Here is a 14,036-nt window from a genome sequence, read left to right as displayed (position 1 = left end):
CCTGACATGATTATTGTCTTCTCTTAGATATGCAGTGTATGATTTTAATAAGCATAACCATTTCTACTCGTAACAGGCTTTCTTTGGAAAGTGTAATATACAGTATTTTCAATATAAATGGCTTCTCAAGAATAATAATTAAAGACATGCTTGGCTGAGAAGTCTTAAGGTGTTGAAACAGGAAAAATTAGAAGTATTTATAAGAAAGATTTTCACAAGGTGGCTTATCTGCTCACTGGGGTGAGCAAGAGATCGTGTGCAGTCTTGAGACTGGAAACCTTGTGTTGCAGAGAGGGCCTTCGGTGCTGCAATAAGTTCGCCTGGTAGGAAGGGAAAGTCGGAAAATACAGAGTGAGGTGGAAACAACCAGTGGAAACTGTCTATTTTTAATTAGAATAGTGCATGGATTGGAGCTAGCCTGGACTATCAGAACTACTGCTATCAAGCAGGAAATGGCGCGATTATCACTAAGCTGGAAAGCCAGCTCTGTTGGAAATGCCAATTACTGGTAATGCATGAGTTGGATTTCTTAGTGTAATTGGGAAATATTTTTAAAAGACAGTGAAAATTGTGTGAGTTGTGAACTCTGTGTTCCTCTAGGCGAATTACAGAGATGAATTCCTAGGGGAGATGGGGAAAATGCTTCTAAAAATGTGTGATAGATGTCTTCTGGGCATCAGAGCCTTGTTAATAGTTTCCTGACTTTGTCCTGTGTTTATTATGTCAATATCAAGTTTAAAACTGCTGATGCAGAAACTGCTACAGGCTTACAGAAATGTTGTTTGTACCATGCTTTGCCACACCGTTGCAAATTGGTGGGTGCTGTATTTCACCCTGTAATTTTACGCAAGTAAATGGAGAGCAAAGGGCAAGTGCTAGCCATGGTTTTACGTGGAGGAGATTGCAGTGCATCCGCCACAGACTCTTACAGACAGGAGGATATTGAACAGTGCATCATACATTCTCACAGATGCATTGGGTTGCCCAGGCTGTCGCCTCTTACTGGGGAGACGTGCACAAATAATAACATGTCTGTGAGCTGCTGCTTTGGGCTGACTTCTGCTGCTGCAGAAGGGAGGAGGCTGTGCCAAGGTTTGCTTGCCTTTGCACGCCACACTGGTGACCGCATTCATGGGGCTCTCAGTGAAGCCGGGCAGCTGGGGGCATGCAGTGCCAGATAACAGGAAGGACCAAGCGTGTTTCTCATGGTCAGAATTTGAAGGCACGGTGTCATTTAGTGCCTCTTGCTTCTTGCTGTAAGTCGCTGCAGAACTGTCCTAATAGCTTCTTTCTTCTGTCTCTCTTCACAGAGTGATGAGGTTTTGACAGTCATCAAGGCAAAAGCGCAGTGGCCTGCCTGGCAGCCCTTGAATGTGTAAGTAAGGGGGGATGCTGTGGCTCAGGAACCTTGTGCTCAGTGCTGGCTAACAGAATGCTCTGTCTCGTGCAATTGTTCACTCCTTGAAAAAAACAAATCTAAAAATAATTGGAAAGGTGAGTTTTTCATCTTTTTTTGGCTATGCAAACAATGCTTTTCTGTCTTTCACATCTTTCTGTGCTTTGGTTCACGAACCGCTGCAGCAGAAGGATCATCCCATGGAATTTGTGCCTTCATTCAGCAAGCATGTTTGTCCAGTGCTTGACCAAATTGTGTCCTTTTTAATTCAGTGTTTTAGCATCCTGTTAGTGCACTGTTACAGTAAGAGCAAACAACACTTTAATATAAGGGGCATTCTGCCTGAGGAATTCCCTGATCCAGCAACAAAAGCTTCTGAAAGGAGTAAGTATTTAAAATACCTATCTGAAACACTCTGCTGTCTCTGTTGTGACCCTGAGGGCAGTACAACCATCGTTGCTTTATCAAGTGAAGCAGCTAAGTAGCTCCCCAGGATGCTAACTTTGGGTTCTATGGCACTCATCAGAAAAGGAGATAAAGCTCTTGTGGGGACAAAGCTCTCTGACACCCTGCCGTTGGCTGGTGGTCTCTGAGGGGAGCAGAGCTGGGGTTCGTTCCTGCATATTTATCTGTGCTTGGCCCAATGCTTGTACTAATCATCCAGGCCCAAACGAGTGAGTTTTATAAGAAGTGAGTGAAGAGGAGAACCCAGTGTGAGGGGTCCCTCATTAGCTGAGTCAAATTGAGTCCGTGGAGAAGCAGAGTAATTACTGCAGGGCTGTAAGGACCGAGTAGTCCTGTCGCCTCCGCAAAACATGTGAGGGAAGCAGCCAGGGAAATGCCGTGCCTGGTTTTGTTATTTGTGCTTATGGAAGTATGCGGAAATTTGGAGGTTGGTTTAAAAAAAAAAAAGAAAACTGCCAGAAGAGTTCAGTTTTTAGAAAACGTTTCTTATCGTAAGAGGCTTAGAAACTCTTAAGCAGCTTAAGATTTAAGCTACTCAGTTTATTAAAAAAATAAAAATAAAAAATAAAATTAGGAGGTGATCACAGTGAGAAGATTTCTGAAAGCCGATGGTTCTCTAATCTATCCAAACTTCTGGAACCTCTCATGGCATGGAAGCAATGGGAGTTTGTGACAAGGAAAATCTCGGTAAATGGCTGGGAAAAGCTCTAACAGTGTGACAGCCCTTCGCAGGAAATCAGCTGGATTTTCCATTGCTTGAATGTATTTTAGCTGTGAGACAGGTGTCGGCTGTGCACAGGAGTAGTGTGTGAGAATGTGTTGGACTGCGGTTGTGCAGGTGGGCGATCGAGATGACAGTGGTGGCGTTCTTTATGGCGTTGTTCTCCTGAAATGTTCAAGTATTTTGTTTTGGAAGGATGTTCAGATAACAAAGCTGAAGGAATGCAGTGCTGCTGTTTGCCGTGGGACTGGACGTGCCCTTTCACAAACATGCCTGCAAACACTTCTGCAACATCCTGCAGATTTCTTCGAGTCCCTTCTCATCTCTGCTGTTTGCTAGTTTTCCATTTAGCAACGCCAGGAGGAGTAAATACTGCTATTTGTGCTTTCCAGTTGTGCAGGTGTTCCCTTAAGCAGCACTTCCTTCACTTTATAGACACTGTTGGATTTTTGGCTTTTCAGACACTTTTTATCATATTTTGTCATTATGTCCTTTTTAATTCAGTTTTAAAGTATCAGTGAAGTTGCAAAGAAAGACTTTCTTTTTTCAGTTGCCATTAACTTCTGGTGTTAATTTCTGCATTATGAATTAACACTCTTGGAATTTAGATGAGAATTGTACACGTTTTGGATAATGACTGTGCAGGAGAAACATTTGGTCTATTATTATGCATAACACAGCCATCTTACTAATCAGCAATTGTCTAAAAGTCATAAATAATCTTCTTTTGCATAATCATGAGTTACATATTGGGTATATAATGTGGTGTGGTACTGATGGCAAAGAGGTGCTCCAATAGGTCCTAATAAGCAAAGCCTCAAAAGCTTTCTGTGTGCGTTTCACAGTAATTATGAAGTGCATAATGCTGCTGTGCCAACTCCCAGGGGCCTGAAGTGTCAAAAGTTGGCAAATTCTGCCTGTTCACTCTTCAGTTTTCCTCCTGATTCTGTATTTGTAGCCCTTTGTGGTTCTTATTGGTAACGCTGCCCAAGTATCAATACAAAGTTGATCTGTCGATTGCATTTCAAATAGAGGGAGGAGGGGAACAGTTCTTGCCAAACCTCGTGAGGGCTTTAAGAGCACTGGGGTAATTGTGTGCTGCTGTGGGCAATCTGGAGAGCAGCTACATTTGTATGGGTGGTGGAGGGCAGATCTCTGGGCTCGATGCTCTCTTATCACTGGTGCCAGGTCAGGCAGAGCTGTGCCTTCAGTCGAAACCAGAGAGAAAAGCAAGTAGCCGAGTGCAGGCGGTGCTCAGCACTGCTGCCTCAGTAGCCAACAAAAAAGTAAGGGAGAGCACGGCATCTCTGCCTCTCCGTACAGAGGCTGCAGCAAAGCAGCAGTAGTTCCTACCCAGATCTTGAGCATCTGGAGAGCTCTTGTGCCTCCACTCCTGTCACCTGCAAGAGTCTGGGAGGATGGTGTGGGCCAGGCTGTTCTCCCAGATGTACCTGGAGTTAAATGGCTTTTCTTCTCTGTCACAGCTGGGCCATGAAGCCAAGACTCCTGCGGCCAGTTGTATCTCATTAAGTAGCGTTTCTAGCTCTCTTCTGATTGAGGGCACAAAAAGTGTGTAAGTCTGTCTACATCCAGTTTTGCAGAAAGCCTTTTGGTTTTGACACCACAGATAAGAACAGAAGTATAACGGGGAATTTTTCTTCTACTTAAGAGGAAAGTAGAGACTTCTGCTTGCAGATTCAGTGGGTAGAAAGTTCCTTCCCAGAGAGAGGTCTTTAGTTTCAGATCTGAGTTCGGTTACATGAAACTACGCAGTGTGCTGGAACAAGCTGCCAGCACTAAGCAGGGAAGGATGCAGCGGTACTGAGTAATTTTCTCAAATGCTCACTGTTAATTATTGCTCAGGCTAATAGATGTGAACATATTGTTGTACCCCCACCACAATACCGTGTGATGGGAGCTATATCCTCTGTAAGTGTAGTGCTTTGCTATCATTTTCTGTCATTTCCTCAGTTCCTGTTCCAGCTCTTTGTCACTCTCTTTTGTTTGTTTTGCTTCCTATCACTCAATTTCATCATCCTCTACCCAGTTTCTTATCCAGCAAGCGAAAAACCTGTCCTGCAGGAGACAACTACTGTTACAGTTGCCCAATGGAGAGCATCATTGAGAGCATGAGTAGTGCCATACAAGCACTAAATCAGCTTCCCTTTGTATATGTTTGTATTATAAAGTTGCGTGTCTGAAATTCTGACTTTAAAGTACTCGCAGAATGCATGAAGAATGCATTCTCCCTCGGGTGTAATGCTGTCAGTGTACAACGTGCTGTCAGATGAGAAGTACTTTGCTTATCTTATGTGTATAAACAAGAGCACCACTGCCTTTCTGTCAGCTGTGTTTCAGGCAGAAGCAAATTTTTACTTTTCAGCTGCAAACCATTGGCTTTTGGCAGTGTGAAAGATAAAATACAGCAAGTGCAGATGGTACAGATGATATCCAAATTTGCATATCTGGCAATTGCAAAATAGCCAAGCCATGACATCAGAATGTGGGGATACTGAGGGTAAGACTTGTAAATAAGATGTGCATGAAATTCCCCACAAGGTAATATCCTTCAAAATGTTGGCTCAGTGAGCACTGTCATGTAAGTAAGAGTTTGTCAGGATGGTCCACAGAAGAAAATAAACACAGCTCTTGATCAGCTCACCCCACTCTATACCATGAATTACGTAGCTAATTACAAGAATTAAAATTGGATTCACCTGGGAGGTATGGGCAAGAGTGGGTTGGTGGGCATGGAAGCAGCTGTCAGTTGTGCATTTTGGCCAGGCTGAGTTGTCTTCGGTATGGTGTGGTCTGAGCCACACTGTGCTGTCAGTGCCCTTGCTGTTTTTACAGCTGCCTGTTTTTTCGTGGTCATTCAGTCCTTCATGCTCTGTGACTCGTCACCGTTGTTATCATATTGTACCTTATCATATCTCATGTTACTAGGATAGAATCAGGTGTGTTGGAAGGGACTCTTAGTGGCCCTTCTGCAGTAAACAGTAACAACACATCTGCAGGTTGGTCAGGTCCTCAGAGCCGTGTCCAGCAGCCTTGAACATCTCCAAGGTTGGAGCGTGCACAGCTTTCTGGGCAACCTGTGACACTCAGACACCATTTCCCCTCTGCTGCCATCTGTCACACGGTGATGTGTGGTATTGGGATGTTGGTGGGAATGTTCAAATTCTATTGCCGTACCACCAACACCACCTCTGCTGTTGTGAGTCAACATAATGAAATAGGAGCATCCCTTTCTGAGCAGCCCTTCTGTTTGGTTGGTAATGCCTGCGTCCAACTACTTTTTGTAGTTCTTCTAAACCAATAAGTCACTCGGCATGATGGAAGATGACAAGCGTTTTTCTTGATTGTAATTTGGAACTAAAGTCTAGGAAGCCCTTCCCTCTTATCTCACGTCTCTCCTGTTTCCTTTCTGCTCTCTGTAGTGTTTCAGTGAGTACTTATGGTCCTATGGTTTTCCTCTTCCTCTTGACTGTGTGCAGACCTTATTCTTTTGCTTTTCCATTTAAGCAGCTGTTCCCCATTTATTTGGAGATTACCTGAAAATGCTTCAGTAAGCACTTGAAAGTGAAGCTTAGCAGGGAAAGGGGCCTATTGCTTTGTAATTCAGATGGATAGAACCAGTTAGTCCAAACAATTTATAGATCGGTATCCTTTTCATCCCCTACGAATTATCTCATCAGTCCTTTCCGTTTCAGTCTTTAGAAATCCTTGGCATCGTTTCTCTGACTACAGATAGATGAGGGCTGTTCTTCTGTATCAGAAAATAAAACAGAATATTTCCAAATTTGCTTTTCAGTATTGAAATAGCTAATACAGCTAAGCTGGGCAGTGGAGCAAACTGCTTCAGAAGTCAGGCAGCTGGTATCCTAGCGAAAGGTGATGGGAAATGAAAAGGAGCTCGGATCTGAAATATGTTTGAACTGATGGGGTCACGCTCTCCCAGATTCTACATTTTCCTCCTGTCATCCTAGTCTTTCAGTCCTTATTTTCTTCCAGAATTCTTCTGCTGCAATTTGAACAACAATTTGTTTGTTCTGTCTTCCGATTCCGCAGTGAATTTGCTGTTCAAGGAGCAGGAGTTGGGTATTCAGTGCCAAGGCACAGATGAGTAGGGAATTTCTTCTGTTTGAAAATCTAGTTTGCTTCTTGTTTTACTGCTTTTCTGCTCACTTTTTTTTTCTTTATTTTTTACTTAATTATGATTTACAGTTCTCTTTGTGGTCATGAAGCCTCAATATTTAGGTCATTGGATGATTGTTTAGATGCTGTTAAATGGAGAACCACTGAAGTCAGAAATGGAGCTTTTCAGTGTCTTCTGAGGTACAACAAAGTAACTCCCTCTTCCCACTGTGCTTTTCAGTGCTGAAGATCTCAGTTTACTGTCTGATGTTCTACATTTCGTGACTCGCACAGCCTTGACGTTGTGTTGTCTCACTGATAGATATCCCAGTGTAAAACTAAGGAAAGCAGACCAAGGCTGTATAAATGGTTGCATACTTAAGAGACAGCTTCCACGGTGAAAGCAGCTTTAATAAGTAACAATTTGTGATTACATTTATGTTACCAATAATGTCTAATCGGTTCCATCAGATGGCAGGCAGCTGAAAGACCCCAGCTTTGTAAAGAATATGTGTTGCTGAGTCTCTCTTCTGACTTCTCAAATGTTGCATGTTTTGTGTGGCAGAAACTATTTGCTACGAACCTCATTCCCGTAATTTCAGCCTGCATCATGGACTGGAGGTTCTTGAAGTGCTTGCATACCTAAATAGCTAGGAGTAACATTACTGAGTGCGTAAAATACAACTAACCTTCAACACCCCCAGAGCTGACTGCATTTTCACGAGGGTGAGGAGACCTCTGATAGCTAACAGATGCAACTAAATCAGTTAAACTTCCTGAATTTAGTAATTCCTCTGCCTACTGCATTAGCTAGGGTCTGATCTGACACAAGTCTTCACATACAATACGTAAATTAGCCAGACATCCATGTGGCCAGCAAAATAGTTTGTCCCGGTACTTGGAACACCTACATTTAATTCTTCTTTCTTCCTGATGAGATCTGAATGGCAGTGCTTTGCTCTCTATGTAAAGGCAGAGCAGCAAGCTACACAGTGAGCATCCTTGAATACCACAACCCATGTTCTTTTTGCTCAAGCTTTGCCGTTTTGCATGGAACGTGTAAGTATATGCCAGAGAAAGAAAGCAATCAACAGGTTCTGCTCCTCAAGAAAAGGGAGGGGAGACAGAAGAGTCTCTGAAGGAGATTCATTTAAAAAAAATATATGGCGAAGAGTGAGTTAATCAGCTTCATAAGATGGGAAGGGTGTGGGATGAGCGCAGCTTGGTCAGAAATCACTTTGTCTCTATTTTGCGGCACCAGTGGCGATAGCTTCTGTAGTTCCTGGCTGCCTTGGAAGAGGGGCTGTTTTTGGCCAAGAAAAATCTGTTCCATTTCCAGGTTTTCAGCTTTTTTTTTTTTTTTTTTTTTTTAAACACCTGCAAAGTACTTAAAGTAGAATGCATGAATGAGGTACGTTTCGGAAAAGAAAACATGTACGTAGGTTTCCTTTTCTACTGAATTCAGTGTAGGAAAAAATAGTGCAAATAATTTACTTAAATCTGAAATGGATTTTCCATGACTTAATTTCTCTGTGCTGGAATTAGGAGCAAATTAAATAAATTTGCATTCCATTTATAATAAATGGATGTGTATGTTTAGAATGAAGATTTCAAATAGACATGTTTGTGTTTCCCTATAAAACAAATACAGCATTTGTGGAAGCCTTTTAAGATTATATGGAACTACTTCAGAAGTATTTTTAAAAATTATTTATGAAGTTGATGTTTTTACCTATCTGTCTGGAGAATGAGAGAATTGAGTTACCTATCGCTCTCTAGGAATAATCTGTTTCTTCCTAAGCTGCTGCTACGGGTAAAACGCAAGCGCACATTCCACCAACAAGCTGGCATTTTTCCTTTCCTAAGGTATGTAGTAAAAAATATTTGTAGAGTATATTCAAAATCAGTTCCCTCTTGTGCTGCCTACTCTAGGAGTGTTACTGAGATTACTTCTTTCCTGCCCCATGAAGAACGCTGAAACAGTTTTCTGTTCTGCCACCCGATGCTCTGTCAGTAAATGCTGATGTCGGGGTCTGTATGGGAGCTGCTGAGTCCCAGCCTGAACCTGACTGACAGCTGAGGGACGATTCATTGAGTGCTGAGCCCTGGAGCGCAGTACAGGTGGTGCAGCTGTGTCACCAGACGGCGTGGAGCCGCGCTGCGCCTCTCCAGACCCCACGTAAGGTCTGGCTGCCAGTGGGGAAGGGGTTCTTCTGGAGATCTCAGCTCTTGGAGTCTTCTCAGCGAGCCCAGCACAAGGGTAAGCTTTCCCTCCGTTCTTCTTTAGTGTGATAACCTGTTTAGCCCAACTTTCTTGTGTGTTTCTTAATTGTAGTAATCTGTATATTCGTTGATTATACAGTGTCAGGGTGCAATTTATAAAAATAAACACCAGGAATAAATTAGCGACTCATTTCATTAGTCAAGTCCTTAGACTGCCCAGCACAGAGACTGAGATGCTCAACACACAACTCGTATTTGGGTTTAACTGGCATGCTTAAAGGCCAAATACAGACTTGTTCTGAACAGCGTTTAACCAGCTGTAGTGGGCATAGTTTAAATTGTATTTTTTGTTTCCTCCGAAGCGATAAGAAAAGCTCATCTCATAATCTTTTAATCATCGACTCCCTGCATATCATTAACATTTGATTCTACGAATCGCTTATAAACACCATCACCTAATGACTTGCAACTCATACGTGTGGCATTTCACTTACAGCGACTGAGAGTCAGCAGAGGTTACGGAGCAACAAAGAAGCTGATTATTGATTGCTACACCTTAAATTCTGTATAACGCTCACTTTTGTGGCACGCTTGTTAGGTATTTTCTCCTAATTGGTTAACACTGCGTTTATCTTCTCCTGTACTTTTAGGAAAGGAAGGCTCAGGTGTGTTCTTGCTGTACACATTTATATGTGCATCTGTAGCTTCTTTTGACCCATAGAGTGCCTCATGATGTGTGTATGGGTGCACTGCCTGTAGGTCTCTTCTAATGGTGAAAATTTAAGTGTCATTAGTGCTTATTGTAAGAGAAAAGCAAAGCAGCTGTCATGTTTTCCGGTGAGTACAGGTTGGGTATATGAAAGGCTGGGACGTTATTTTGATTAAAGAGAAAATGATGTTGGTCGCCCAGGCAACTCCTTGCTATGCTGTGAGCGCAACCTGGTGACCTCAGGGCGCTTGGGGACTTGATGGCTCTGTGTGCACAGAGCTGGTGTGTGATGGATACGTGCAGGGCAGCTCACAACCCTGTTCCGACACCCTGCTGCTTTGGACACCAGAAAGATTTTGATAGTATAATAGACTTCTGCAAAAGATTTTCTTTCCTTTAGTAGTTGTGAATAGCAGTGAATAGTTAATATAGCTGTGCATAGTACAGCCCTTGCAGAATGTCTGGTATATCGAGTCATTATAGAGAATACAGAATACACTGGTAGCAATACTGCTACAGAAGCGACCTGATAATAGTGTGAGGCTCTACAAAGATGTGATTTTTATTCACAAAGTTCAATATTTCTTCAATTTTCAATTATTTTCTTTACCAAAAAGTCACTTAAACTTCTGTATTACAGATAAATCCTCTCAGTCTGTGTGGTGATGCTGTTAATGTCAGCTGATGTACTTCAAAGCAAAGGTGCAGATAATTCCATTTGTGCGTAACTGTTCAGTTAGCAGATGACACTCCTGCCTTTCCTCATACCAGCAGTGACTCCAGCATGATTTGTGATGGTACAGTCTGTCTCCATATGGTAAAGTGGGTAGTATGAGCAGTTCAAATAGAGCAACTGATTAAAACAGAAGCCGGAGTAACTGTCACCCTAATGCAATGTAAAATTGTGTTCTGAAGCCGGCTTTATTGTGAAGGCTTTTCTGGGGCTGGGAGTTGCTGGCAGAAATAGCTCAAGTCGTGGCTGCTGCTACTAGCTCGTAGTATGGGCAGATCTGTGACCACAGCATTGTGGTCATTCCTTGGGTAGCATGTGGCTCAGCAGGCTGCCACCAGAGCCAGCCCCGTTGCTGCCGTTGTAACAGGGACGGTCCTGTGCCCGCCGTGCACTGGAGCCCTAGTAACGTGATTTTCAATGCAATAACAGCTGCATCCAGGGAAATCAAACTTCCGGCCAAGAAGTAATTACATCTGTACGAGCCTGACTGTCTCATTCATAACGAGTCATCGTGAACAACTCCAAAACTAAAAGGATATAAAATTACTAGTAGCTAGAGCATGAAGAATTGGAACAAGGCATAGGCTGATGAACTGTCTCAGTTACAAATGTATTCTTGGTGGCTTGCCATTATGATGAAGTGAGATGAGTGAAATGTGGTTGTATTTGACATATCGCTGGATCTGTGATATCCAGCAAGAGATTTTTTTTGCTGAAGAATTATGGTGTGCTTCTCTCTTGACAGATGAGTTTATTTAAGTTTTGAGATGCTTGGAAGTGCTTCTTAAATCCCTCAGCATCCCTTTCCAAGTAGAGATACACTTCTGTAAGACTAGAAGTTGTGATGTTGTGTAGTGTGGCTCATGTTTTCCCTTAAGGAGGCACTTTGGGAGTGTTCTCAAAAGACTTTGTGTGAGTGTGTCTCATCTAAATTTGAAACTCTACCTTAATTCTGTGGTGAAATCATCACAACCTCTGCAGCCTATTCATTTATAGCCACGCACAGTTTTCATTATGAATAGCTGCCTACGCTGTCTTCATTCATGAGAAGAATTCTGCAGCAGGAGCGGGTCCGCGGAACGAGGCGGTGCTGAGAGCTGCTGTGTGCTGGGGGCTGGAGGCTGCTGGGCCACCGTGGCCGCAGAACAGCGGGAGCGCAGGGGAAGGCTGTAGGCCGGAAGGGAGGCCTGGCCTCTGAGGTACTCTGCGAGGTCTGGCAAAGGTGGGTGAGGCCCTGGGGAATCCTGGTGTCCAGGAAGATGCACGCAGGCCGTGTCCATCCCAGCTTCTGCAGGGAGGTGCTGCGCAGCGCATCATTAACTTAACCTTGCAGCTCAGTGCACCGCAGCATGGCAGCGAGTTGTTTCAGGGTTGGCCTGAGCAGAGGAAAAGTTGCATGTTCAGTCACTGGACTGTCTGAGTGATTTGGACCAATGGTTTCACATTTGGCAAGCATAAAACGTGCAAGATGTTACGTAGCAGTGATAGTTCACCTTGTGTGATACTTATTACTATGCTGCCTTTTCTATTGGTTTAATTTCACTGTATTTTAAACATTCAGATTGAAATCTCCAAGCCAAACTGGAGCAAAATACAGTGTGGTGCTTAGATTTAAAACGTTTTAATAGTCGGGGGACTATAAAGGTCTTATATTGCCGTGGTTTGGAAAAACAATAATCAACGAGTTGAAAAACTCATTCACATCTGGCCATGTTTATTTGAGGCATAAAGATGTCCGTGTTGCCACAGTTGCTTGTTGATGTCTGGTAGCTCATTATTTCTTCAGAAACTGACCTTATTTGAGTGGCCATAGGAGGCACAAACAGATGAACAGAACTTTTGAAAAAGACACAGCAAAGATGGAGGCAGCAAAAGCAAAACTGAGTGCAGAGTTCACTCAGACTGATGGGAGAAACATTTTTGGAGTGAGGCCTTTTGGAACACAGAACAACCTACAGCAGTGAGATGTGAGAGACACTGGTGAACAGCAAGAAGAGGTGGAGGAAAGTAGCATCCATGAACCGACACGTGCACACTGTACCATGGGCAATATTGCCATTGCAAAAAGTAAGCAGGGCCTGAGGTTTATATATTGCACAGACAGATGGAGATGATGAAGCACTCTTTCTTCAGTCATCCTAAAGCGCGACATCTCTCTTCCATTAATGACAGGTGGAAAAATTCTCTCGAAGTCCTCAAGCTAAGGATCATAGAACTATTCTGAGTCCAACCTATTTTCTTAGAAACAAGCTTCTTCAAGTGAAAGTTTAGTAGGAAATACAATAAAGGCAGGAGGAGGTCATTTCTCAGAGGAAAAACAGGCTATCTACAGAGTAAATTCAGATGTGTCCGTTAAAGTATCTTTTTCAGATTTATGCATTCAGTTTATGTGATGAGATCTCTTAATCCTACATGGGAAAATGCTTTCTAGCAGAATATTTGTTACATGGAGAAGATGAAAAAGCTTCATCTTTAAAAAAATTCAGGTTCCATGATGAACTGCTCACAAATGAACAGGAGTGCGATTCTAATAATTAAAGTTTGTCATTTTAGACTTAAGAAACAATCCAGTTGGCTATAAACTGTGATAGCAGCACGTTCTTGCACGCTTTCTAGGGATGCTGTCGCATGTACTGCTGCAGAGAGAGGCATAACAGAGAGGCCGCATCACGTCTGTGGCTATGCACTTCTCAGGTGTGATCCTTCCCTTTAACCTGGCAGCTCAATGCCGTAGGAACGTCAGTAGCTCAGAGACGTGCGCTCTGGAAAGGCATGTGATGCAAGACTTCTGTTGTTTCTGCCCAGCCTCCAAATGCAACACTTTGGAAAGCATGCATCTCAATTCTTTCACGGCACCTTTCATTTCTGTAGTGTCCCTACTGTGCGTGCCTTCACCTTTTGTTTTTAAAATCTATTCTTTTTTCCACGAATCCCTATCTTGTTATCTCCCACTGTCATGTTGTGCTGTCTAACCTAAGGTGGGGGTACAGCCAGTCTCTGCCAGTCCAGACTTAAATGAAGTTTTCTTCCACAACGTGACAGCACATTGCTAAGAAATATTCTCAAAGTTTGGGGATTTTGTGTACAAAATCAGAGGCATGAGAAAGCCAGAAATCGTTTCCTGTTTCTATGGCAGCACGACAGTGTGTCTAGCTCAGCTATTTTCTCCTTCTATGATTTTATAGATAGCTGGGATGAATCCGGTGAAGTTTAATATCGTCAAAAATAGAAGAAGTCTAACGGAGTCTAATCAGAAATAGCAAGGCATAAAGGACAATCTCATCTGCAAATAAAATGCAAATTGGGAAAAAGTTATAGCATCTTCTGGTAACGTGAAGGCAATTGCATAAACCACTCTGGAGCTGCAAAACAATTCTGTGTGCTCCGGCTTTGCTTTTGGCTAATGGCTGAATCCCTGTGCTTTGCGTCCAGCAGCTTTCTTTCACCCCCTTCTGCAGCACGTCCCTCCTCCACAAAGTGAATGACAGGTTTTGTCCAGAAAGCAGAAATATTCGCTTCACCCAAACCAAAAGAAATATTTGAAGTAAGACCCAGAGAAAACAGTCTAAAAACCCGTACAGAATAACTGACACATTCACCAGGTTGATCATTCATCCAAATTTGAAATTGAATCCAGTTGAGCTTGAAGTAC

At 42.9% G+C, this 14,036-nt stretch overlaps 1 protein-coding gene across 9 annotated transcripts in view; it reads left to right on the top strand.

Annotated features, from left to right (window-relative positions):
* Positions 1-14,036, top strand: part of SPON1 (spondin 1) — a 329,330-nt gene that overhangs the window by 299,151 nt on the left and 16,143 nt on the right. For all 9 annotated transcript variants that reach the window (XM_048948290.1, XM_048948284.1, XM_048948287.1 and 6 more), the window contains one exon: positions 1,311-1,375. In XM_048948290.1, coding sequence (XP_048804247.1) covers positions 1,311-1,375 — 65 coding nt within the window. The remainder of the gene's footprint in view (positions 1-1,310; positions 1,376-14,036) is intronic.

This window comes from Lagopus muta, chromosome 6 (assembly GCF_023343835.1).
Source record: "Lagopus muta isolate bLagMut1 chromosome 6, bLagMut1 primary, whole genome shotgun sequence".
In the NCBI taxonomy this organism is placed as follows: Eukaryota; Metazoa; Chordata; class Aves; order Galliformes; family Phasianidae; genus Lagopus; species Lagopus muta.
The sequence above is the reverse complement of the archived record's forward strand: the minus strand, read 5'-3'. Positions and strand labels throughout refer to the sequence as shown.